The sequence below is a fragment of the Pyrus communis genome, chromosome 2 (assembly GCF_041283825.1).
Source record: "Pyrus communis isolate YQ-2024b chromosome 2, ASM4128382v1, whole genome shotgun sequence".
Classification (NCBI taxonomy): domain Eukaryota; kingdom Viridiplantae; phylum Streptophyta; class Magnoliopsida; order Rosales; family Rosaceae; genus Pyrus; species Pyrus communis.
In genome coordinates this window covers 20,075,776-20,102,859 of record NC_142566.1, presented here as the reverse complement: position 1 = coordinate 20,102,859, position 27,084 = coordinate 20,075,776, and the positions used below count along the sequence as shown (strand labels likewise).

Here is a 27,084-nt window from a genome sequence, read left to right as displayed (position 1 = left end):
TCCTTCCGACCCCGACAAGCCCCAAAGGAACATAGGCCTAGAAGAACACAGACCCATAGGGACACAAGTCCAAAGGAAAGAGGAAGTCAAGTGCTTCACGAAGTCTATGTTATTAGTAGTCAAGCTGAGTGCTTTTTCATAAAGTGCTTCTAAGCACAAAGGCAAGTTGGCTACTAATAGCTTTAAGGCACGAGGTCCCAGGAATAGAGGGGGCAAGCCTAGATAGGGGAACATAGGCCTATGAAGGAACATAAAGGTTGACAGATAGGGTGCTCGGATATAAGTTCTCACCGATCCAGGGTTGAGTAAGGTGCTTGGCTGCGTCATCCCAAGAAAGGACACAAGTGGCCGTACTCCAGTGTCCCCTCATTGCCACATATCGGCCTAAGAACAGAGAGATAGCTAGCCAGTCTAGTATGTGCATTATGCACATTCAGTGGCGAATCTATGAATTTTTCAGGGGATGACGATTTCCGACGACCGGAGGGGCGGCTGCCCCTTCTTACCCCTATGTAGCTTCGCCAGTAGGCACATTAAATGTAAAGGAAGAGATATATTTGAACATAAGGTCTGAAAGTTCAAAAGAATGTCTATAAAAGGGGGATGAGTCTTCCGTAAATGAGGGGTTGGATGAATTGAGAGAGAAACTATACTATTCTGATTGAGCACTATTTGTAACCTTATTCTCAATTTATATTAGAAACTCAGTTGAAGTAGCCTAGTTTTAAGGGGTGGACCTGTGAAATCTCGTTCATGGATTTCATTGTTATAATCTACGTATTGGTATTATTGAGATTTTAAATTATTTTTTTTGGGAATTTATATTAACTTATTTGAATTTAGATTTTAATTAAACTAGTTACGAAGAGTGAAGTTTGGAAATTGGTTATTTAAAATTCGTAGGCCTTTCAAGGTCACAAATTATATTTTCGAATAGAACTCGATATTATGAATGCGTAGGCGAAACCGTTCGTGAAACAAAGCTATAACGAATGAATTATTAACGTTTAAAGTTAAAGATATTTTGGTAATTTTATTCAATTGGGAAGGCTCCATATTTCTGCAGCAAAGATCTATGAAGCCAGTGTGTGGCTGGGATGGAAGGAAAGAAAAGAAAGAAGAAAAAAGTCAAGGTGGAGAAGGATCGAGAAAAAGGAAAGAAGGGAAAAAAGGAGGGGGATCTTTGGGATCTTTCTCTTTTTCTAGGGGGAGGACTCCCGTTTCTCTTGAATTTTCTGGGGCGGTTTGAGAGGACACCCATGGGGAACGAGTCCTGCGAGTCTGACCACCAAAACACTACCAAGGAAGAGAGAAAGAACCAGGAGAAGAGGTGTAGATAGACTTGACGAGTAGCCTTACGAGCTTATTGGTTTCTCCCCATTAGTCGACCCAAAAATAAAGAGAAGAAAAGACAAATGGAAGGAAGGGATTAGAAATTAAATAGAAGCTGAGAGAAGGGAGTTGAAGATATTCGTATCATTCTCGCTTGGGATGTCAACCTGCAGTATGGGTTCATATTCTCAACTCTCTTTATCCTTTCCGTTTAGCTAATTCTTATTAATATTTCTTTCGGTTAATCTGTCGTTTGCAAAACTAGTAGTATATATATGCAAATGCCTAAACTCTAGAATGGTATAAAAGCCGAAATGGATGTTTTGTTCAATTGCCTTGTTTCTGAAGACTTGTATTATGCAGAAAGCTATATTGTTGTATTACTACCCTTGGCAAAGTATTTCGACTAGTCCACTTCGGGAAGCTGGTTGTTTTCCAAACGACTGTATACTGAATACATAATTAGTTATGAAGAGAAAATATAGGCAGGTGGTTTTGTCTACATATGTATCAAAGTACCTGCATATCTTCCTCACTCAATTTTTACAATCCAATCGGTTGGGCTTTGAAGAAAACAAGCTATTTTATTTGTTACAATCAGTCCAGGTAATTATTATCAAACCATTGTTAGATTATTTGCTTTTATATGTACTATTGGCTCTATGTTTTGATATAGAATTTGAAAGGGGTATGCATATGGTAATTGATTATGATTGTATTTAAATGATATTGGTTGGTAAAGTTAGGGTTGGTATATATGTCAATAATTTGACAAATCCAATTCAGTGGGATTAATATTTTGATTAAGTGCTTCACGTTTACACATTACTTTCTTTGTTTGAATGTTATATGGGTGTCTCAATAAGTATACATATCTATATGCATTACTACACTGAAACCAAAACCAATTTGACAATTCACGTTCTGAAGCTATGTGCCTATACGTCTCATAAGGGTTACTATGTTTACATGTGTGTAGTAATGACTTGCAGTGGTGATAGTAGTTTATTGAAGATGAACTACGAATGGCTTGATCCCTATTGAGAGTACATAGGCAGTTTAACGAGGAGGTTAGATGCAGCCATAAAAAATACGAAAATTACAACGCAATTCGAATATTGATTTATGCTTTGTACCTATCCCGAAGGTGGGGTATGTTAGACATACGGATATTTGGTGACGTCATGTGTCGATCCTGAACGTATGTTGGGATCGGGGCGTGACAGGACCACTTAAATCGACCGCCTTAGCACTATTTGTACTAGCCAACACTACACGTAGTCCAAGAATTGGCCGCTCGAGCGCCCTCACCTCGATGACGAGCCCATGGACTCGAACTTGAGATTTAGGAGAAGTGAAATCTCTTTTTTGCTTGGCCAATTGGTCCAATCAGAAGTGTAGTCCTCAATTTTGTGAGCTTTTCTCTATGTGCAACATTTGCTTCTTATTCTAATTTCAGTAATCATGCCTCAAATCAAACTTAGCGGTTTAGCTAAGTCACATAATGCGTAAACTTGAAACCTTTAGTTTACAAAGAGAGAAGAATATCACTAAACCATAACGTCAGTGGAAACTTTGATACATCTATTTATCCATTTTCTATATTGCTCGGCTAAATCCACCTGGAATTTGATTAGAATCTCAAGCCCATCCTCATAACTCCCGATGCTAGGTGCTTGCACCAAGTTCCTAATAAGTGATTAGGCCCAAGGAATCATCATGCTTGGTTAGGAACTAAAAAACACTCTTGTTTATCATATTCTCTATCAAGTATCAAGGTAGCCAAAGTTTCTAAAAGTTAAATGTAAGTTATCCAAGCACAATTTGAATAACCATTGTTTGCTAGTGGGCAAGCACTGCCCTCTTTGGTAACTCAAACAATCGTAAAAACTTATTTGAGTCACCAAAGCAAATGCAGACGACTCCCAACCATTGATGTGGGGCATTACCAACTCAAGCGTGCGCAACTAATTCCACCAAAACCCTAATTTTTCTTCTCTTTTTACAAGGTTGAAAACCAACGCTTGAGCTCATGATGAATGAGTAGAAAATGGCCCCCCTAACTTCAAAGTCTACTTAAACTTTCCATCTCTTAATGTTTCCTTTGACACAATTCAACCATCCAACAGATAATCCTTTTAACTAATCATCATGAATCATGAATATTCAAGAACCACATGTGCGTGCTCTCTCTCTGTCCTTCCCCTCTCATCATCTCAATCAACTTAACAAAAACCCCAGACGAGAGACAAGCTGTTATCATATCTGCAGCTTCCAAAAGTCATACCAAAAACTGCTTTTACGAAAAAAATCAAAAGCAGATATGGAAAAAAAGTTTGCATTTTGCACCATTTGTAAAATCGCTTTTCGGCTTTTGCTTTTACATAATCATATTTTCTCAGACACATCGCCTCAAAAGTCGAGTTCTCAGTCCAAATAAGCGAATCCAATCCAAGGTTCATTCATCTACGTGGCAGTGAAAAATAAGTGATCCGCTACGGGCGGGCCTACTGTTGGTGATGGTGTCGCCGTCCTTTTCTCGTATCGACGACGGTAGGTTCGTGCGAATCGCACACCTGGGTCTTGAACTTGCACCCGAACCTCCGGGTCAACGACTTTTTCCAACCCGAACCGTCTATCCCGGGTTGACCCGACTTATCAATCTTCTCGATTACCTTTTTCATGCTGGAGCATTCCCGCTCTAGTTGGTGCACCCGCGTCCTCATGCTATCCATGTCCAACCGCAACACCTGATTCTCCCTCACCGCCGCCCGCCACGTGCCGCCACTTTCCTCCGCACGTGCCACTCTATTCTCCTCTTCCTCCCCGCGTGCCTCCGCCGCGTCATCATCGTCTTCTTCCTCCTCATCCTCTGGCTCGCGTCGCAGCACCGACGGCCTGGCCGACTCCGGCGGAGCGACATCGGCGGCGAGAAGAGTTCCGGCGATTGCGTGACGGAGCTGGAGCTGCTCAAAGAACAGAACCTGCACCACCGCGCGCAGCGGCAATCGCTCGTTCTGCGCCGCGTGCGTGCACGCCTCCAGCGTCAGCTTCTGGCAGTCCAGAATACCGCAGACCTTCTCGCGCTCAGGTTCCGATAGCGATAGATGAGCCTGGAGAGCAGAAAACGATTAATATTTTGCAACTAACACCGTCTTGAGCTTCATTTCTAAATTAATTATGATTAATTAGGCTTAATTTCTGAAATCGTATTCTAATTTGTATCGAATTGCGTACGCACCTTGAGATAAACATCGACGGCTCTGTAGAGACCGTCGTCGAAGAGCCGAGCTTGATCAGGCAAAGAAATCGCGAGATTGTAGAACCGATCCGGTTTGAGATTCGCATCGGAGGCGATCTCGGAGAGAAACTCGTCGATCAGTTTTCCGACGAGCATCAGCGACGGAGATCGGACTGCGCCGCCAGAACCGTCGTCGTCTTCGATTCCGGCGGTGTTTCCCTGATCCAAGCCGTTCAAGAAGTAGCCGAGGATCCGCTCGATGCAATCGACGTCGTAAAGCGTCTCGTTCAGGTAGGAATAGCTCGGGATGAGAAGGTCGTCTAAGGTGGCTTGGTGGAGCTGCAACGCGATCTTCTTCTCCAAGGCGGCCTTGCAGGCATCGGAGGCGTTGAGTATGTTGGCGGTTCGCAAAAGCCCGAAGAGGAATCGAGTCGCGGTCGAAGGTCTGGAGCTCTTCTCCAATGGAAGATTGGAGATGATGGTCTCCAAAAGTTCTCTCTGCTGACTCTCCGAAGCTAAACCCGATGATGCGGCGGCGGTAGTGGCGGCGGCGACGCCTGAGGAAGAAGACGAAGGCTTTCGATTCGTTCTCGAAATTCCAGGAATGTACTTCTTAGCATAATGCATCAAGCACGTCTCCACCATCTCCAAGCTCAGATCTCCAGATTTCATGGCGGAAATCAACCGCTTGAAGAGAGGCAAGCTCAGAACGACCAAGTCTTCAAGCCATGAATCCGCGTGTTTGGATCTTCTCCGTCCGCCGCCCGCGTCGATCCCATTCCATAAAATCTGCTGTTTGGAAGCAGAAGAAGCCGAAACAGTATCGGCATTAGTATTCCGATTGGGTCCACCGTCACCAACCGGCCAGCCAAACAGGGTGGGATCGGCGGACGTGGCGCGGGAAGCGACGGAGTCTATGCACCTCTGCGTTATCCCCAATTTCTCCGCCAGAGGCGCCACTCGCTCGCAGGACTTGAGAGCTCTGAGCGACTCCTTGAAACTTTTCAGCACCGACTGAGTAAGAAACCTCTCAGTTTTCGAAATAAGGTTGTCCTCCGAGTACTCCTCCGTCATCTCCAAATACTCTCCGGCGCAACGTAACGGCACGACGTTGGAGGAGCTCAGGTCGATCTTGACGCCGTAGCAGAACTTGGCGGCGATCTCGAAGGTCTCGGAACCGCCGGGGAAGTCCGAGAGGGATATTTGGCACTGGACTTCTTCGATTTCGTCGTCTACGTCGTTATCAACTTGCTGGTAGGGGTTTGATGGGTTCGCCTCTTGCTCTGTGATCAGGTTGTGAAGCTTTTGACTTTTCGACATCAGAGGGAACTGTAACAAATCAGAAACTGTTAGCTGAAATTTTTGGCCGTGGAAGAAGATGAAATGTAGAATGTGCGCTCCAGGTGTTTGATGAAATGACCTTGTGGAGATGGAAGGTCATGTCGTCGACTTCGACGACAATGTCGCTTGGTAATCCAGTGGTGCAGAACCTGCAAAGACGAGATTTTGAAGTGAGTTTTGGCGAATTAGTGCATTGTTTTCAAATGGGTATCCGGCAGAAAAATCGAAAAGGTGAGGTTTTTTAATTGAATTTGAACATTGAACTCACCATGCTTGGCCTTTGGAGCTTGATTTCTCAGCTGCCGCCGTGGCCGTCGCCGCCGCTGATGCTGCCATTTTCTCGACCAGGTAATGGAAGGGTGGAAGAAATTGGGTGGTTGTGATATTCTGTGAGAATCAATTCAGCATTTGGAGAGAGAGACAACAGAAACCACGAAAGAAAAAGGAGAGACGAGAGAGAGGGATTGGAATCCAACAAAACTGAGAGAGGACAAAGAAATAGAGCTAACTCGATCAAATTTCGAAAAAGGGTATCCAGAATTCAGAAGAAGAATCTCACTCACTCACTCCCAGCTGACTCTCTCTCTCTCTCTCTCTCTCTCTCCCCCCTCCAAATGCTGAGACAGAGAAATGGGGGTGGCGTTGGAAAAGGCACGTTGTCTTTGAGGCAAATTCTCTCTTTTTTATTTTTGAGACATTAAAAAAAGAGCACCCCGACCTATTATAAATATAAATTAGCCAAACATTACGTTGCGTGCCAACTGTAACGGGGCCTTATTTGCTTTTTGGCGCAAATCATCTTCTGTGTTTTTTTAACGGTGTTTTATAATATTAACATCAGAAATAAATGTTTTTTTATTTATTATTATTTAATATGATATATATTTATTATTTTATTTATTATCGTTAGATGAGTTTAAATTTTGAAATTTATGCTTATCTACTACATGAATCTTAAAATTTAAATCTATGTAACTGTGATAAATAGAATGATGAACAAAAATACTCTCCATGAAAAATAATGTTGAAATGTAAAATGATAAAAAGCTCATACATAATCTCACTTTAAACGAGTTTATCTAGCCGTTATCTTAAATTCTTAGTGATACAGCAATTATGAGTTTTGGAACTGTTGTGGAAAATCCATAAGAATCGAGAACAACCTACTTCTGGTGAGACCGAAACAAATTCTCAACTACCCGCATGAGTGTCACGAGACTGCAGTCGCGCTTTCAAATTGGCCGGGCCTCACAAGTCATAGCAGAATGTGCTACAAGAGCTGTCTTTTGATAACTCTAGTCTTTGGTTTTATAGTGAAAGCCAGAATATTTACAATTTGTTTACTATTAAATTCCTTTTGTATTTATAATTTTGACAGGAGTGCGCAGAAGATAAAATGAGTGGGGATATTGTCTCATTGTGTACAACTTTCTTTAAAATTTAGTGGACCTTTACTAAGATGAATAGTTCATTTTTTTTACATTACAAACCCTAAAATTTAGGTTCCAACTAACTTAGTGAGACGATACCGTCTTGTCCAGTGCAATGATATGATCCTCTATCATCTTCTATCCGATATACATGGAAAAGGCCTTTTTTTTATTTATTAAGTGATGTTGTTCTTAATTGCTTGAGTTACTCGTTAATTGTGGTATTTCAGTTGTTGATTGATGATTAAAATTTGAAAATGTGAGGGAGCTTCCTCAGTTTTTGAGCAATGATACCAACTGTTTTCCCATAGATTTGTGTCTGAAAGCCAAAAAAAGGGAACCCTCATGCATTTATAACAACACATCTACTCCAAGTAGTCTTGGACCATTGTTTGGTCTTGCATTAATGCAAAGCATTAATGAAACAGACGCAGCAAAGCAGGGTGCATTGAATGTTTTCATGGGCACATTGGGAAACTGAGAGGTGTTCAAATTTGAAATTGGTCAGATCATTATAGTATTACTAATCTTTTGATTTTAATTGTAATCAAAATTGTCTAATTAAACATGATTTCTTAGTTAAAGTTTTGGTTTTTTATTGAGTAAATCTAATTAATTATTTTATTTTGATTAGAAGGCAAGGAGAGATGGTGATGATGTGTCACTCGTAGGGGCCAAGGGGAAGACAAGCAGGCTCTGTCTCGAGATATTTTTTCCAACATGATTCACTTCGAAACTTTTTGAGAATCTTGATGATTCGTGAATCATGTTGGTTTATTATATATTGTGCAATCAGTTTTCATCCGGTACTGTTTGTATTTAATTTTAAATAAAAAAATTAAAATAATTTATATCCGTACGATGTACAATAAACGGATCTATGAGATCCTCATAAAGAGAATCTGGATTAGATCCAGATCTTTATTTTTCAATAGGCTTATATGTCAAAGCGGTCCCTATGTTTTACTCTATCGGCCAATTTAGTCACTGTGTTCTCAATTTGTTCAAATTGGTCCTTGTGTTTACATCTGTTAGTCAATTCAAGACAATCCGTTAAAAGATAGTTAAAATTAACATGTCCTAAATCCCATAATACTCAAGTGAATTGATCAAAATATCAATTTCTAAAGATGGGCATTATATCTGTTTAGTGGGTGTACATAAAATTACGTTTTTGTCCTCTCACGTGCCTAGCACATGTCAATTTTAACGGTTCTGTAATAGATTGTCTTGCATTGGCTAACAGATGCAAACACAAGGATCAATTTAGCCAAATTAAAAACACATAGACTAAATTGGCCAATTGAGTAAAACACAGTGACTATTTTGACATTTAAGCCTTTTCAATATGCCCAAAATACGGACTTTTACGCCATTGTTATTATACAAGCAGAGAAAAAAAAAATTTAAGTGTCCCTCCACTTAAATGTTGTGAGTGATTTAATAGTAATTTGCTTCTGACGGAATCTTGTGAGTGATTTAATAGTAATTACCTGCTTTTTTGAATGATTTTTAAGTTGAAAGGGAAGTAATCAATTATACAAATGTTTGACTACTTGTGATTAGCCCTTTGTTTTCACGTGGTTTGGTGACTAGTGATTAGGCAAAATGCATAAAGAAGGATGGGAATTGGGGATGCTGATTTGGGCGCACACCAACTAACCTGCCATGCTAGGTGACAAGACAATAAGACGCCAAGCTATAAAGAACCAAAATTGAAGAAAAATGCAATAGAGCTAATAGGTGGTTTTCAGCGTTTAATTCAAACTCGAGATTTTAGTTTTGATTTTTTCGTTTTTTAATATTGCTTGTACAAAATATTGAGTTGGTTAAAAATAATAAAAATTGTGTCACGAATTATATAATCAGGCATGTATACATCCAATTACGTAACATAATATATTTTTTCATAATAATATCCTTCATCATCTTCATATAATCCTAAACATTATTCAAATCCAAACACTACAAAAGAAAAGGCCGGTTGGAGTTGGGTCAAATGTGTCTTGACCACAACCTGCACAATCATTGTTCCAAATCTAAATTAAACAAAACCCTAGATGATAAGATGATATTCATCTAAAGGCTTTTTAGCTACCACTATTCCAAACCTCCATTTGTTTATGCTACCACAGGAGACATCTGCAACTGCAACCTACCTACTTGCCTGCACATAGAAACACCATGGATTAATCAACAATACAAAATAGGCATTAGATTGTTGGATGAGCATAAGTTATAATTTGTTGACGGGTTCAAAAAATTTTATTCACGAGGGGAAAAAATAAGCATCTGCGTCACTGTTATGGTTGCTCTTGCCTCCTAATTACCATGTCTCAACATCTTTGAGACATTTTCTTGAATAAGTGGTCCCCATGGAAGCCATAGGGGAAATTTTATGTATAGTAACAACGGGTGGTAACATCCATATTGCTAGATAGTCTGATAACATATAGATAACATGTGTTATTGTTGTTAGGCTGAATTCATATTCACAACGTACCAACACATATAGTTAAATTGTCAAACTATATGATAAGAGAACATCACCTATTTAATTAGTTCAAACATACCAATATTATATCAAACATAGTACATATATACCATCACCACTCCACAATACAATATGAATAATCTAATTTTTCTTCATAACACATTAGGCACATAAATACCTGAGGCAGAGGCAGAAGCAGAAGCCGGAGATTGTTGCTGAGTAGCTGTCGTCCCCGGCTGCTGGTTTGGTACGACAACACCAGGCCATGAGCGGCACATGCAGTGCTTTCCCTGCTCGATGCCTGCGTACAGATTCGTCAAGTGCTTCCCACATCCTCCCCACGACGTCTTCCCACATTGCTTGCATTCCACTCTGAAGCACATCGTTTCAGTTTCGATTTCGACAACAACCCTTGATCCCGACTCCAAGTTTTATTCTTTCTTTCTGTGGAGATTGGGTGGATGTTTGTTTCTTGCTTTGTTTTCCATCTTATCCAATTGCAGTTGTATATGCAGTCTCTTTCGCTTTGCTGTCATCGACTTGTTTTTCTTTTTGCCTCAAATGCCCCTCATTACTTGGCGTTGAAGCCATCGCTTTATTCCCTTTGCATAGTAGTTGACATATTTTATTAAGTAATAGCCAATGGATTTTGAATAATTTCGGCACATGTTTTCGAATCTTACAATGTGTTTTAGTCAAGATGCTTTTATTCCCCTAGGGTTTTATCTTTTTTTTTTTTTCTTCTTCCGGATATTCCAATGATGTATAATTATTAAACCGTTTATTTTCAAGGAATGAACATAATTAAGAATCGTTCAGTCATTTGATTAACAATGTAATAATTTTGTGTTTAGCAATATATTTGACTTGTAATTTTATTTGATAAAAGACTTAGATTAATAAGCGATTTCTAATTAACCAGATTCAATTTTTACGAAGATGATTGTTAAAGGGTGACTTCTAATAATCAAAACACACTACATGAAGAGAACGAGAAGGTTGAAGGGGAAGCTACAAAGCAAAAAGTAGCTAGGATTCATAATCCGATCATGACAAAAGTTCGGCTGATGACAGATTTGTTGCCCTACAACGGTGTGCAATTGTTTAAAGATTTTCCGAAACCCTATATGTTCACTGTTTTAGCCCTACCAACTCAAACATCCGTGAAGACAACCTGTATTTTCTGGTAGTGAGAATAAGCTTGAAGGGGAAAGCTACTAAGCAAAAAGTAGCTAGGATTCACATTCCGCCAAAGTTGGTAACTCACAACCTAATTATACTATGATGGTTAAAGTTAAGGCAGTCAAAACAAAAACAGAAACACATCGTTATAGAAATAATTAGGATTCGTCATCACTTTATTAGGTTTCATCTTCATCCCATGTTCTCTTGATATTGTAGCCAATTTGAACATCCGAGGCAAATGGAAATGGACCCACAAATCATCAAGATGGTAGGAACTAATTAAGAACAAGTCTGTCTCACATAATCATCAGCTGCTTGTGTTCATAAGAAATGTCAAACATAATAATTATGGTTTCAATGTTTTTGGTTGTAAATGAATGCTTTCTTGGTTACAAAAAATTGACATTTTTCTATACAAGTGATGGTAAAAAGAGAAATTCAGACTCAGAATTTGAAGGAAAATTGACTAAATTAAAAATCGTGAAAGGTGGAGTAGTTCGAGCCTAAACCTTTCTCTTGAAAGAAACCCTAACCACTCTAGCCTCCGTCTCGCCACTGACCCCTTCCTTTGGATGGGGTTGGTGGCAATCCCTACTTATTTTCTGCTTTTTTATTCTCTTTTTTAGTAGCTTAGCTTTGTTTTTTCGGTTTCTTCATCATATATTCATCATTGTTTGCTGATTTTTCAATGTTTCTCACCGTTTTTGTCTTAGGTAAACCATATCTCAATCCTGCAATGTTGAATTTGTTAAGATTTCCTAGCCGTTAGGGGTTAGGTTTCCTAGTTTGTAGGATTATTTTCAGTAGTTGTTAATAATCCAAATTCTTTAGGGACAAGTTGTTTACTTTGCTTCTAACTTTAGTTGTGTACCACATTATTAGGTTTGTTAAAACATGGGCTGCTTATTTCTAGCTTTCAGGTTTCTTGTAAGGCTATTTAACGCCATTGTTGCTCTTTCAATTGAATAACAGATATTCCCCTAACTATTGAGTGCACAAACAAACAGTTATTTACAAGTTTTCTTGAGTGTTTATCCTCGGGTTCCAACATCTGGTATCAGAGCCCCATCATGGGGCCTGATCGTAGCTAGTTTCATCGTTCAACAACAACACCATGACCATTGAAAGTAGCTTTGTGCAACCTGCAATTCCGAGGGTTGATGGACACTATGATCAATGGAGCATGCTTATGGAGAATTTCTTGCGCTTCAAAGAATATTGGAGCTTGGTGGAGATTGGGATTCGTGCAGTAGCAGACAAGGAGGATCTCACTGATGCATAGAAGAAGACCATTGATGATCAAAGGTTTGAAGACTAAGAACTATTTGTTCCTGGGTATTGATCGATCAATTCTAGAGATGATACTGAAGAAAGATACTGCGAATGACATCTGGGACTCCTTAGGCAGAAGTACCAAGGTAAAGCACGAGTTAAGCGTGCATAACTACAAGCTATTCGCAAAGAGTTTGAAGTTCTGTACATGAATGAAGGGGAATTAGTAAATGAGTACTTTGCATGAACTCTCACCATAGCCAACAAGATGACCATTCATGGGGAAAAGATGGGAGATGTGGTGGTCATCGAAAAGATTCTAAGATCAATGACTCTTAAATATGACTACGTGGTGTGCTTTATTGAAGAGTCTAATGATCTCGACATCTTGTCCATTGATGAACTCCAAAGTAACTTGTTAGTGCACGAGCAAAGAATGGGCAGACATACAGTGGATGAACAAGCTCTGAAGGTGACTTATGAAATCTAGCTAGGTGGGAGAGATGGACGCAGCGGTTTCAGAAGAAGAGGATGAATGAGAGGTAGGAATGGACCTGACAAGTCTACCCTTGAATGTTACAATTGCCAGTGGGAATGCCCTAAGAAAGGGAAGGATTCAAAATGTTTCTACAAAAAGACAAGTGAAGAAATGTTGTTGATGGCTTATGTGGATATTGAGGAAGCTGACAGAGAGGAATTATGGTTCTTGAATTCAGGATGCAACAACCATATGTGTGGCAATAAGGATATATTCACAGACCTTGATGAAACCTTTAGAAAATCTGTGAAGTTGGGGAATAATTCAAGCTTGGTTGTGCTAGGGAAGGGAAATGTTCATATGAAAGTCAATGGGATCATGCAAGTCATCACTGGGGTATTTTATGTGTCGAATTTAAAAAACAACTTACTGAGTATTGGGCAGCTGCAAGAAAGGTCTTGCCATTTTTATAAAAGGTCGCAAGTGCAAGATTTATCATCTTGAAAGAGGACTGATTTGGGAAACATCAATGGCAGCGAACAAAATGTTCGTCATGTTTGCTCGCACATAACCACAAGAACAGAAGTGTTTTAACACTATTGTAGAAGATCAACCCCAACTGTGGCATCGTAGATATGGACATCTGAGTTTGAGTGGCCTAAAAATTCTTTAACAAAAAAAATATGGTGAAGGGCATACCAAAGTTCAAGGTTCACACGAAGGTTTGTGAAGAGGGTTTGGTGGGGAAACAGCAGAGAGATCCATTCCCGAAGAAGAATGCATAAAGGGTATCTCATACTCTTCAACTTGTGCATGTTGACATATGTGGCCCCATTAATCCAATTTCCAACAGTAAGAAAAGGTATCTCATTACCTTTATCGATGATTATAGTAGAAAAACATGGGTATATTTCTTGGTTGACAAATCAGAAGCCTTTAGTACTTTCAAAAACTTCAAGGCTAGGGTTGAAAAAGAAACTGGTTCAAGCATAAGGAGTCTGCATATAGATCGTGGAAGTGAATTCACCTCATTCGAGTTCACAAATTTTTACAACATGCATGGAATTCAAAGGCCATTGACCGCTGCCTATACTCCCCAACAGAATGGCGTCGCGGAGAGAAAAAATCGAACCATTATGAATATGGTTGGAAGCATGCTTTTAGAGAAAAAAAAATCCACGAACTTTCTGGCCAGAAGTAGTCAATTGGACCATCCATGTACTCAACAAAAGTCCAACGCTAGTTCTAAGAAACATGACACCAGAATAAGCTTGGAGTGGTTCCAAACCATCAGTAAAAGACTTCAGCGTTTTTGGGTGTCTATCACACTTACATGTTCCTGATAGTAAGAGGATTAAACTTAATAACAAGAGTATGAAATGCATCATACTTGGAGTCAGCGAAGAATCCAAGGCTTATTCACTATTTGATCCAATTTCTAAGAAAATAGTGATATGCTGAGATGTGATTTTTGAAGAAGATAAAGCTTGGAACTGGAGCGACAATCACATAGAAGCAATCATGGCTGATCTTGAGTAGGAAATGGATAAAGAAGAAGGTCTAGGAGATGATAACAATGTAAAGGAATATGAGATTGATGAAGTAGTACTAGAGAGTGGGGAATCATATCAAGATTACCAACTAGAAGACATTAACATTGAAGGACGAGTCATAAGACGATCAACTTGGATGAGAGACTATGTAAGGTAAGACAGTCTGTCTGAGGAGGAAGACATGGCTCACTTAGCTTTGTTTGCTGATATTGATCCCATCTCTTATGAGGAAGCAGTGAAAAGTGACAAGTGGAAGAAGGCTATAGATTCAGAAATTGAGGTCATAGAAAGAAATAATACGTAGGAGTTGATAGAGATGCCATCAGGAGGAAAAGTGATTGGGGTAAAATGGATCTACAATACAAAGCTTAACGAGAAAGGTGAAGTGGACAAATACAAGGCTCGCTTGGTTGCAAAAGGGTACAGTAAAAAATAAGGAGTGGATTATGCCGAAGTGTTCGCACCTGTAGCTCGCTTGGATACAGTTCGTGTCATATTATCACTTGCATCTCATAATAATTTGATAGTTTACCAATTGGATGTCAAGTAGACGTTCCTCCATGGAGATTTGAATGAAAAAGTGTTCGTTGCACAACCTATTGGCTATGAACAAAAGGAGCAGGAGCACAAGGTATATAAGCTTAAAAAGGCTTTATATGGTCTTAAACAAGCTCATCGAGGTTGGTACAGCCGCATTGAGACCTATTTCACGAAGGAAGGTTTCGAGAAGTCCCCACATGAACACACTTTGTTTGTTAAAAGAATGAATGGAGTTCATAATCCTATTATTCCTGGCTTCAAAATGATGAAAGATGAACGAGGCATAAAAATTGATAGCATTCTGCACAAACAAATTGTAGGAAGTTCATGTACCTGACTGCCACACGACTTGATATGATGAATGTTATTAGTTTAATTAGTAGGTTAATGGAACGACCTATTGAGCTGTATCTTAAAGCAACGAAGAGAGTGTTGAGGTACTTGAAGGGCACGGTGAGTTTTAGATTGTTCTATAAGAAGAGAGGAAATGAAGAACTCATTGGGTACATAGACAGTGATTATGCTGTAGATTAAGATGATATGAAGAGTACTTCAAGGTATGCTTTTATGTTGAGTTCAGGGGAAGTTTCATGGTCTTCGAAGAAACAACCTGTGGTACTTTATCTACCACTGGAGCTGAGTTTATAGCTACAACATCGAGTGCGTGTTAAGCAATTAGGTTAAGAAGGATTTTGCAGCAGCTTAGTCATGAACAGTGCAAATCCACAAGGGTTTATTGCGATAATAGTTATACTATTAAGCTTTCAAAGAATCCAGTGATGCATGGTCACAGCAAACACATAGATGTTTGCTTCCATCTTCTTCGAGAGCTCACCAAGAATGAAGTCGTGGAACTGGTTCAATGTTCTACGCATGAGCAAGTAGCGGATATCATGACCAAACCATTGAAGCTGGATGTGTTTTTGAAACTGCGGGAGTTAATGAGTGTTTGCTCACTCATGGATGTAAACTGATTGTTGATAGTATTCAGTTTAAGGGAGGATGTTGAAGTTGTTAAGATTTCCTAGCCGTTAGGGTTAGGTTTCCTAGTTTGTAGGATTGTTTTCAGTAGTTGTTAGTAGTCCCAATTCTTTAGGGACAAGTTGTTTAGTTTGCTTCTAACTTTAGTCGTGTACCACGTTATTAGGTTTGTTAAAATGTAGGCTGCTTATTTCTAGCTTTCAGTTTTCTTGTAAGGTTATTTAACGCCATTGTTGCTCTTTCACTTGAATAACAGATATTTTCCCAGCTATTGAGTGCACAAACAAACATTTATTTACAAGTTTTCTTGAGTGTTCATCCTCAGGTTCCAACATGCAGCCCCTATCTTCAACCCCCAACACCCATCTTTTTGTCATCTTCTCCTTTGGTTGCTCCTCACATATCATCCCTCCTCCAACCTCTGCTCAAAGCTAGAAACAACACATTTGTTTTGGAAATTAGATTCGAATCCTCCCTTCACTATTCTGCACCCCAATTGGCATGCCAGAAAATCGGGGCTAGGGTGTTGTGTTTTAAATGCCCCCTTAGCTGGTTAGCCCGATCCCCATCCCCATCCCCCTTCCATTATTTTTTGTTTTTGGTTCTACTTGTAGGGGCATTTGATGGTGGCTCTGATTCGTTGGCTCTCTTCCCGTGTGGTGATTTTAGTGGCAAAATTTGATTAGGGATTCTGGAGATTCGGGTTTTTTGTTTCATCTTTCTTATTTGTGCTGGATGGGCTTTTGGCTATCCTTTAATTTTTAGGAAAACTAATGAAAAATGCTTGAAAAATTTTAGTTTTAATAAAAAACCATGTTATAAGTTTTTTTTAATGATTAGTACAAGGCCCACATTAAAGTAGTTCAACTAAAAATGGCCTAACTATAGTAAATGATGATTTGTCGATTTTACCCCTAACTTTTTTAGGTTGAGTCCCAGATTTTTGTCGTTAATGGAGTTCATCGTTCTTTTGCAGACCTTTTTCTTTTTCTTTGAAACAAAATTATAGATCCTCATGCTATTTAATTTATATTTTGTTTTATTTCCTTGAAAAGTGATCATCGTTATTATTCATAAAGTATTCGAGGTACTGTTTTTCCATTTTCTTCGTTAGTGGAGTTCATCGTTTGTTTCTCCAGAAAATAAATTTGAGGTATGCATATTATTCAATAATAACGACGGGTCACTGTTTATGGACTGTAAAAAAAAACTGTTTCTGGATTTGAAGTAACACTGTTTCTGGATCCAAATGAAATAGACACACTGTTTCTTAAATGTAAGCTAGAAAAGAAATAGTGAAATTCATTGTATTTGGATTCAAAGCAAAATAAGCATCATGTTTCTTAAATATAACAACTGATGCATGAAAGAAAAGAAACAATCAAAGGTTAAAACATAGACTGTTTCTGGAATTTAAGTTGCTGTTTCTGGAATTTAAGTCACTGGTTCTGGATTTTGGTTCTTTTCTTTCCAGATACAATGTTTGTTTGTGCATAGAAAAAACAAACATTGTATCTGATTTTTTTTTTCCAGAAATAGTGTTATGTTTTGGGTTTTGCAGAAACAGTTTTATGTTTTGGTTTTTTTATTTTTTTTCCCTATTTACAGACGTTTGATATGTACGTACATCACCGAGACTGTAGGTCCTTATTGGATCTAATTAGAATAAAATAATAACACTATAAATTGTTCATGGTGCTAATAAGAAGATGAGGATGAGAACGATGACGAGGAAGATGAGGATAAGGGCACGGAAAAGATAGACAATAGTTTTGGATGAATTTTTTTTATTAAACTTTGAATTTTTTTGGTTAAATAACATTTTAAGATAGTTTTTGGTTAAATATTTGTTGACCCAAGTTCTTTTCATTAAAACTTCGACTAAATTGAAAACCCGTGCCGGTTGGCCTGGTTCGGGAAAATTGAAGACCAAAAACAAACTAATTGTTCCGTGAAAATATAAAAAATGTATTTTATAATAAAAAACGAGATTTTCAGGCCAGTTCAATTCGTTTGACCGATTAGCCGGTTCTTTGCCCCCTACTAGTTGCCCAGTGCGACAATCGTTAAGAGTTTTAGGTCCAAACTTTTGGGTCCTGGTACAACGTACCGCTTATTAATACGACTTTTATATAAGATATAATCGTTACAAAGATCCATTAATTCCTATATGTAAGATCTAAATGTTGATTTTCTAGATCACTCAGTGCTATGTACTATGAAAGAAAAATTGCAGAATTTTCATTTCATTCTCCCTTTAACTTTATATAAGATATAATCGTTACAAAGATCCATTAATTCCTATATGTAAGATCTAAATGTTGATTTTCTAGATCACTCAGTGCTATGTACTATGAAAGAAAAATTGCAGAATTTTCATTTCATTCTCCCTTTAACTTTTCTTGAGTACATTATATAAAAAGGTAATGCTAGGAAGACTAAATTTTAAAACTAAATTTTATAAACCAAATGATACTTTACTCGGACACGAACAATAAAGGCTAAATTCGCCCATCGATTCATGAACTTGTAACAACTTTTTTCTTCAGTAAATAGACATGATAAATTCTGAAGACGAAACCCTAAGTAAATGGAGCTTGCAAGATTATGATCAACCAGGAAGAACGTTGAAAAAAAAGAGCATTTCTAGAACTTTGATTAGTATGAGAAAGAGATGGTATGCTAACCTTCCAACTTGTACATTACCATTTCTTCGAAATCGAACACAAACCAGCATGAACTTTTAGTCAAATGGAAACACGGGCAGTGAGGTGTTCATAATCTCAAATCTAAATAGTAAGGTCTATCATCATACAAAAATCTACAAGTCAGCTTAAACTTTAATAGGAATTACTCCGCATATAATACTAGAATCCAGAATCTAACCAAGATTTCTCAATTCTGTCCATACATTTACCGGAATCCATGACCTTCACGACACGTTGCCCTCACCCTTATCTTCCGATGAATCCAAAGCAGGCTTCTTCGATGCGCTTGATTCTCCCGAGCCTGCGTTCATCAACACTCGCTTGACTCCTCTTCCCACCACACCAAGATGTGTGACTCCAGAAGCTCCATTTGTATGAGCAGTAGAAACAGTTGGGGAGTCGAAACCTCCATTGTTGTCAGCAGTTCCCATCCTTGAAGAGCTCACCACTGCTGAAGATTCACTTTTCTCAGTCCCTTTTGCCTTGGCAGATGCTAATCCCAGAATCTCAGCGAGAATGGATTTTGAGTTTGACGCCAACTGTTGCAGATCTTCAAGCTACAAGCTCAAGAATACAAAAATCAGAAAATATAAGCCTGAATGTTTTCCAATTTTAAAATTAAGGTTGAAAAAATTATTAGAAACCTTCTTTTCCAGATCTCCAGAGAGTTCAGTTAGTGTTTCAATCTCTGCCTGTTTATCCGTCACATTATTATCAGACTCGGTAACATTTGAGGTAAGCGTGACACCAGGCTCCAATACAGAAGCAGACGACGATGTTGTGGACTCCGAGAAACTCCTTGATTCAAGCATGAGCCGCCGCACACAAGACCTACAGGTTGATATAGCCTTCTGGCAATACGGAATGGCTTCCTCAGGCTTGGAGCCAATCTCTAGACACAAACATATTCGAAAATTTCTGAATTCTCCAGTTAAGGTCATGAGTCCCTTACCCAGTGGGAACGGGAGAAACCCAAATAAAATAAAACAAAAATATAGAAAAGGATCTGTTATTAGTAACAGTTATGAACTCAAAGGCTGTATGTCGATCTTGAAAAGGATACAGTTCAGCTATACGTCGGCTATCAGGCTCAACCAACCGCTCCAAAATGGAAAGTGCTTTTTCATAGTCACTGAGAGAAGTTTGAATGTCCTCTACAAGGAGACACAATGTAAAGCCAAATAAGGTATTTTCAAAAGAAATGCACCAAAAAATTATAGTGAAGTTCAAGAATCTATTCGATTACGATATACAGATCTCAATTCAACTAAACTGAGTACATAACATACCTCTTTCCAATGCAACTTCTGCCAAAGCTGATAATATGTCCACCTTCTCCATTGTGTCAGCCGGGTGTTTTTCAACAATAGCTCTTGCTACATCTAGCGTTTTCCATGCCAAATCAAGGTCAGTTTCATCTTCATCTGCATCTGCTTCAGCCAGGTCCGCATCATCGCTATTCTCACCATCTTCATCCTGGTCTTTTCCACCAGAAACTGCATCAGAAAAGGAAATGAACTGTTAAACTTCATAATGCAATGATAACAATAATGATGAGATATCCTCAATAATCAGTTTTGGGACAGAAAGTATCATCTGATACAATCTGCGTATACCTAAACTTATGTCCTTATATCCTTCTCAGCTATTTAGACTCTATTTCTCCATATCTTCCATGGAATTTAATGTCACATGAGTTTCTTAAACACACTAAATGACTATCTAAAACATTGACAATATGATGTTACGTTTCCTCAAATATCTAAACTAGAAGACATGACAAACACAAACACAAACACAGGATAGAAGTCTAGATTTTTTCTACCGGTTGATCAATGGGCAAAACAGTGTCTCTTGACAGATTTTATTATCCCTACACTAAAATACGATATGAGACTCATGATCTGTTCCCAAACAGAAGGCATGACTCATTTGATTTTCCAATGGATTTGAAGTTGAAGAGTTGGAGTGGAGCAGATCTGTGTGAGCAGCTACGGTGCCACCAGGAGAGGTAGACAAAGTGTCTCATGTGTATCAACAGTAGTCAACGATGCCAATTTTTACAGGAGTACATGACTAGAATCTCATTACATTATATGTGATGAAGACATCATATTCATACATGTGCAACATTTATGCAAAAAACAAAGAGCTACATTGAATAGCTTTTACTTTTAGTTAAGATGGTTTGGAATTCAATGCCCAATCATTCATAAATGTTCATGATTGAGAAATGTTCTATTCGACAATTATACTCAACAATAATTACAAATGACATACCACCATCATCAGCTGCTCCCTCCTGATTACTCAAACTTGCATCCTGTTCGGCATTACATGAAACAGAAGCTGTGGAAGATTCACCATTTACACCATTCTTAGCAGATTCTTGCTGCGACTCGTCCTCCTTCTTGGGTACAGCACCCAATGGATCAGTCTCCTCTTGAGCTTTGTAAAGCAATGCACATCCATATTTATAGTACGCATTGACACACTGAGGAGCAAGTTCACCGAAATGTGCAACCCTGGATTTATTGACATAATCAATAGTAATTACTGATTAGCATACCTAATGCGCTTCTGAAAAAGAGGAGCACCTAAGAAAAGCACACAGGCAATCTGTGAATTAACTAATGCAGATTTTATGAGAGTACAAATAATAATAAAAATTTAACTACAACATGAATATGAAAGAAATGCAATGGTTAAACAAATGCAATACAATATAACAGAGTCTAAGACCTTAACTAATGTATCTTGCGAATATGTAAATTTTTTAAGCCATGGTTAAACAAATGCAATACGATATAACAGGGCAAAGGAATTGGACTCCAACAAATGCACAATTTGGCAACCAAATAGTTGTATTAGCAGGGCTCAACAGCACAATACAAAATCTTCAAAATATGAAAATGAGTATACCGGCACACTGGCTTGACTAACGAAAGAAGTGCAAATTGAAAAAGAATAATTCAAATTGTACAATCCCGACAGAGTCTAACACCTTTACCGACGGCAACGCAACAAATCAAAACTGACCAAAAGTTAGGGTTTATGAGGGAAGCAAAATCCAAGAAATATTAACAAAAGCAACAATATTTACAGCATCACATACACCCGAACTACTCAATTTCTAAGAAAACACGAAGAATGTTACGTAAGGCAAGCAAGGAAAATCAGGGAAATAAAAAACCCTAACCTGATTTCCAAGGCACGGCTGAAGCACTCGGTGGCTTCGCCGTAATCAGAGTGCTTGACCGCCTTGGAGCCCTTCTCAATCAGCTCGTCGGCGAACTCGAGCGACTTTTCACGATCTCCATCGGAGCTGACAGCTGAAGCTTCCGCGCTGTCGTTGTTGCAAGTGGACTCGGCGCCTCCCTGAGCTACCTCCGTGATGGTGGCCTCGTTCGACCTCTGTGCCTCCAGCGCGGCGGTTTGGGTTAGGGTTTCGCTCGCCGTCGCCGTCGCCGACGCCGACGCTGATGCTTCTTCTACCATCGTTTCAAAAACCCTCTCTTTCTTGGCGCAAAAACGTAGAGAACTCGATCAGAAAAAAAAACCCCGAAATTTTTGTAGAGGGAAAATGAAAACCTCGTTTTTGTCTTTTATGAACCTCGAAACGGAGCATTTTGTTGCGTTCTGGTGCGGTCACAGTGCCAAGGGTATAGTCGTCATTTAAATAAGAGTAAATTCCAGCAATTGTCCATTCATTTTAACTTAATTGGAGCAATGATCTCTCAACTAAAAATCCATTACCATTGGTTGCTCAACTCATTAAAACGTATAGCTATAATCCCTTAACTAAAAATCCATTACCATTGGTCCCTTAACTTTAATTCAACTAGAGAAATTGTCCCTCAACTTTAACCCAATTGAATCAATAGTCCTTCAACTTTAACCCAATTGTACCTTTCAACATAATTCATTTTGACAAAATTCTGATGAAATTGATGAAAATGATCATAGCTACACATTTTGATGAGTTGATGGACCCCAATTGTAGCACTAGTCCTTCCAACATAACTTATTTTTGACAAAATTTTAACGAAGTTGACGAAAATGACCATAGCTACACATTTTGATGAGTTGAAGGACCAATGGTAATGAATTTTTAATTGAGAAACCATTACTCCAATTTGATTAAAGTATAATTTAGTCATTAAATAAAAGGAAATTAATGAAAAATGCTTGAAAATTTTAAGTTTTAATGAAAAGAACAAAGATGTGTTGTAAATAAATAGTATCAGGATTGACTGTTTAAAGTAAAAATTTAACCTTTTTTTTTTGTTAAAATAAACAATATTAAAAGCTTTTCGTTAAAAAATTCTGTAAATAAATAACTCGAGGATTTAGTTAGTTAGCGTGTGGTATCAAAATTCGCAAAACTTTCAGAGAGAAAAGACATGGCTGCGAGAGCTTCAGTACTCGCTCTCCACCCAGCGCGCAATGCGCACCGCAGCTCCTCCTCCTCCCCGGCGCACGTTCCGAAGCCTGCGCCGCCGAGTGGACTCGCATTATCCGGGCGGAGACAGCTGGCGCTGTCGCTGACGTGGACGGCGGCGATTGCGGCTGTGTGTGCGAAGGAGGCGAAGGCGGAAGACATCGGGCTGTTTGGGCTGAGGAGGAAGGTGAAGGAGGCGGAGAAGGAGGCGGAGGTGATAGTGAAGGAAGGGATTGAGGCGGCGGAGAAGGGGCTGGAAACGGCGGAGAAGGGGCTAGAATCGGCGGAGCTGGGGATTGAAACGGCGGAGGAAGGGGTGGAAGCGGCGTTGAGCTTCGGGGGTTTGGCGCAGGCTGGAGCGGTGGCGGGAGCGGAGGTTGTGGGGGTTTTGGTGGCAACTTCGGTTGTGAGTGGGATTCTGGGGCCGGAGAGTTAGTTAGAAATCGTTAATTGAAATTTCGATTTCATTTGTATCTGTTCGTAATTTTTCTGTGCGAAATCTGGATTAATGGGATTGTACTGTAAGTTGTAAACTTGAAGTATTTAATTGCGAGCTAATGAAGGAGAATTATTGCTAATTATGCATGTAATTACACGACGATGGTGGATTTCGTGAGGCTCCGCGTTTGGCAATTTGTAGGGCATTTGTATGTGCCACGACGACGGATGAGGAGCACCATTGCTTTCATAAAAATCGTAAAACCAAAAAGTCGTTAAAGAGTGATGATCTCGTACTCAACTAAAGATGGCGCCAAAATCCAATTCCTTTCACGCTAACTACAAATGGCTTACTGCAAATTACAAAAGAACGTTGGCAGATTATCTGCAAATTACAAATGGCTCGCGTGGCTTCCAACCCAGTTGGCTTCCATAGATTCCGGCCATGTTTCCAAACTCCTCCACTTCCCCGCTACGTTAAACCCTCTATCCACTTCCCAAACCACCACCGCCGATTTCCGACCGTTTCTTGCCAGCAAACCCCCAATCCATCCGACCCCTCCACGACGGTACGCTCTCTCTTTCCCTCCAAAATCTCCCATCTTTCTCGCGTAAACCAGTATTTGCACACTGTAAATTGTTCCCTTTTCAATAATTTGCATGTTTCCCGATTTATCCTCTCTGGGTTTCAGCTGTGAAGCTTAAAGTTGTTGTTTTGATGGAGAAAGTTGGAATTTCCGTGATTTCTACATTTATATGAAATTTAGGATTTGGGCAACCGAAAATAGTTATTATCTTGATAAGATTCTTGTTTTTAGTAAAACTTCCCTAAACTATCCTGCATGTCCTTGGTTTCGTTAATCGTTGCGTACCTGAATCGTTGTTGGCTCAATTTCTTGTTCGAAGAGTTTTTCGAGTTGAATTTACTATGTGATTGGTGCTGTGTTCATCAACTATTCTGATTCAGGAGAAGTCAGTTGTTGAGCCAGGCTCTGGCAGTGATACCAGCAGTCAAGCTACGAGTTCCTCCACGAGCTCTGGCCCTCCGGAATTTCCAAACAAGAATACCAACAGGCAAGTAGCGGTGGTTTCCACTCTTGCAGCTCTGGCACTTTTCTTATCAGCAAGGCTCCATTTTGGTGTTTCTTTGAAGGACCTCTCCGTTGCGGCATTACCTTATGAAGAGGTTCGTTCGATTTGCCATTCCCTTTTTACTCTGTCTAGCATGATTGAGAACCTAGACAAGTATATACCCTCAAACAATAACATAGATGTTTTAAGCACAAATGAACCATTTCAGTAGTGAGGTTCAGACCTTATTCCGCAATGAATTGTATTTTGTAACGGGATTTTTATGCTCTAACTCGGAGAATGTAGTAATTTGAACATACAATCACTCTAATTCCCTTGCCTTCAGTCATCTAATTTGTGTTTTCCAGCATGTACATGTGTGTTAATGAATCTAGACATGATCTTCAATGTGAATAGTTTCTTACGATCTTCTGTAATTTATCGCTGATTAGGCTCTTTCAAATGGGAAGCCTACTGTTGTTGAGTTCTATGCCGATTGGTGTGAAGTATGCAGGGAATTAGCTCCAGATGTCTATAAAGTTGAGCAGAAGTATAAGTATGATCTTCAAGTTCTGACTTTTTATTACTTAAAATTTGCAACTCTACTAGAACGCTTCACAGTTTCTTCTTTTAAAGTAGATCTACTATTATTTTTCATTATTCACCAATTATTGTACGCAGGGGTCGTGTAAATTTTGTTATGCTGAACGTAGACAACACAAAGTGGGAACAGGAGCTTGATGAGTTTGGTGTTGAGGGAATTCCACACTTTGCGTTCCTAGATAAAGCGGGAAACGAAGAGGGTAACGTAGTAGGCAGGCTTCCAGAGAAGTACCTGCTTGAAAATGTGGACGCTCTTGCCCGTGGAGAAGCTTCCATACCTCACGCTCGTGTAGTGGGGCAGTTTTCAAGTGCCGAAGCCAGAAAGGTTCACCAAGTTTCTGAACCAAGAAGTCACGGATAGGTGCTCGCTAATTTTGGAGTAGAACCCATTAATTTGTTGAAGGAATTACGTATAAAGGTAATGAGTATCCACCTTGTGGGTTATTTGATACAGTAACACTGCATGTCTTTGCATTTAAGGTGGGACTGAATCTCGATAGTCTTCGACCTGCAGGATAAACATCGCAAAATGATATTGGTTAGCGGTCCTGTTCATATGCCTCTTGTAAGTTATTTGACCTACTCTCGCGACTCATAGACCTCGAATTTTACTTCAATTGTAAAGTCCCGTAGAGGAAGGGAGTCCTTGTATTGCAACTTCAACACTTAGCTACGAAATTTTTCGTAATACATACCTTTCTTGAATGAATTCTTAGTGGAGCTTCTCTACATGTGGGAATGAGTATTTTGATGGTTTTGGACACCCCATAAAGCACAACTAATAGATTGATGGTTTTGATAACAATTAAGATCCTGATAACAAACCGCATTTATTTGATACATATTAACGACCAAGTGATCTACAATTTGATTGATTTTTTAACAAAGATGTATTTGAAACGACAATTAAGAAAACCAGCGGCTTCTACTATGATTGAGAAATTGTTGATCACAACCGAGTTGAAGAACCCTTCATCATATGGAAGCAAGCGTCGAACGAGGAGCTGCAGAGAACCATGATCCAAGTGATGAGGAACATGGAAAAAGTTGCAATAGACACCAGAGGCGAGATCAACAAACTTTGCAGTGTTACTCGGGAGTTGCAGACAAAGCTGGAGACAAAGTTTTCTGTCTCATCAAGTAAGCAATACCAAGTCTACTGCCGAGAGACCCAAGCCTATATATCATCAAGGGAGGGACTATATATTGTACGACAGTTCACAGATGAATTTTGATTGATTTTGAATGTGGTACATTGAATAAATAAACTGGCCCTTGAATGAATTTTTGCAGTCTTTGATCAATTTGTTCTACGTATAATTTAATTGGGGTGTTTAACAACTGATAATTTCGTGACTTAATCATATCAATGCTCCCGTAAAGCGTATGTTAAATCACACATTGTCTACGCATCACAATGACTTGTCTTGCCTCACTAACTGAAACTAGTGTCTGAAATTCTTTCGTGTCTGTTGTAAACTAAATAAAAAACCAATCAAGCAATAAACAAAGCACAACGATTTTAAAGTTCATCCAATATAGGAGTACCTCTCTAACAAGATAAGCTTTATAGATTACCAACAAATACAAGAGAACTCACAAACACAAAGTGTTCTCAAGTATACAAACTTATGCCTCTCAAAAACTCTCACACACAAAACTCTATCTCACATCCATCTATTTATACTAATTGATGTCATAGGTTTACACAAAGTCCCTAGAATATAGGAAACCAAATCCTATACTAAAACCAAATCCTAAATCAACTAGGAAACACAAATCCAAATATCTTGCGTCTAAGATATCCTAATCCTTGTTTGATTCTTGTTTTAGTTTAGGCATGATTTAATGCCAAATCCAACAATCTTCACCTTGGCATGAAATCCATAACGAGGCATCAAACAACTTCCGTTGCTCCACCATATCGCAAGATCAAACTTGCTTCAATTGCACCAAATCCAAGCAATGCTCGAACT

At 39.1% G+C, this 27,084-nt stretch overlaps 4 protein-coding genes and 1 long non-coding RNA gene across 6 annotated transcripts; 2 read left to right on the top strand and 3 right to left on the bottom strand.

Annotated features, from left to right (window-relative positions):
- Positions 1-3,656: 3,656 nt before the first annotated feature.
- LOC137748156 (BTB/POZ domain-containing protein At5g66560) lies at positions 3,657-6,661 on the bottom strand. Its single transcript, XM_068488253.2, has 4 exons — positions 6,183-6,661; positions 5,994-6,063; positions 4,574-5,902; positions 3,657-4,445 (listed from the first exon to the last, which is right to left on the bottom strand). Exons 1-4 carry the CDS (start codon positions 6,248-6,250, stop codon positions 3,840-3,842), a joined length of 2,073 nt encoding a protein of 690 aa, XP_068344354.2. The 5' UTR covers positions 6,251-6,661; the 3' UTR covers positions 3,657-3,839.
- Positions 6,662-9,229: 2,568 nt separating this feature from the next.
- Positions 9,230-10,345, bottom strand: LOC148698700 (uncharacterized). The gene is made up of 2 exons (XR_015952179.1): positions 10,017-10,345; positions 9,230-9,511 (listed from the first exon to the last, which is right to left on the bottom strand). It is a non-coding gene; the product is annotated as an uncharacterized LOC148698700 (long non-coding RNA).
- An 8,177-nt stretch (positions 10,346-18,522) lies between these two features.
- On the bottom strand, positions 18,523-23,547 carry LOC137747424 (uncharacterized). Its single transcript, XM_088685903.1, has 7 exons — positions 22,358-23,547; positions 21,755-22,296; positions 20,836-21,080; positions 19,845-20,051; positions 19,619-19,709; positions 19,200-19,473; positions 18,523-19,112 (listed from the first exon to the last, which is right to left on the bottom strand). Exons 2-7 carry the CDS (start codon positions 22,051-22,053, stop codon positions 18,780-18,782), a joined length of 1,449 nt encoding a protein of 482 aa, XP_088542029.1. The 5' UTR covers positions 22,054-22,296; positions 22,358-23,547; the 3' UTR covers positions 18,523-18,779.
- Positions 22,959-23,574, top strand: LOC137748178 (uncharacterized). The gene has a single exon (XM_068488284.2). It carries the CDS (start codon positions 22,959-22,961, stop codon positions 23,430-23,432), a length of 474 nt encoding a protein of 157 aa, XP_068344385.2. The 3' UTR covers positions 23,433-23,574.
- Positions 23,575-23,714: 140 nt separating this feature from the next.
- On the top strand, positions 23,715-25,817 carry LOC137748176 (thioredoxin-like protein HCF164, chloroplastic). Of its 2 annotated transcripts, XR_011069997.2 has the most exons (5): positions 23,715-24,003; positions 24,402-24,620; positions 24,958-25,061; positions 25,187-25,526; positions 25,623-25,817. XR_011069997.2 is itself a non-coding variant. In XM_068488283.2 (4 exons), the coding sequence occupies exons 1-4, from the start codon at positions 23,833-23,835 to the stop codon at positions 25,467-25,469; spliced, it is 777 nt and encodes a 258-aa protein (XP_068344384.1). In that variant the 5' UTR covers positions 23,715-23,832; the 3' UTR covers positions 25,470-25,817. The 2 variants fall into 2 exon arrangements, 1 of the variants encoding a protein (XP_068344384.1); XM_068488283.2 differs by having other exon boundaries at positions 25,187-25,817.
- Positions 25,818-27,084: the final 1,267 nt, after the last annotated feature.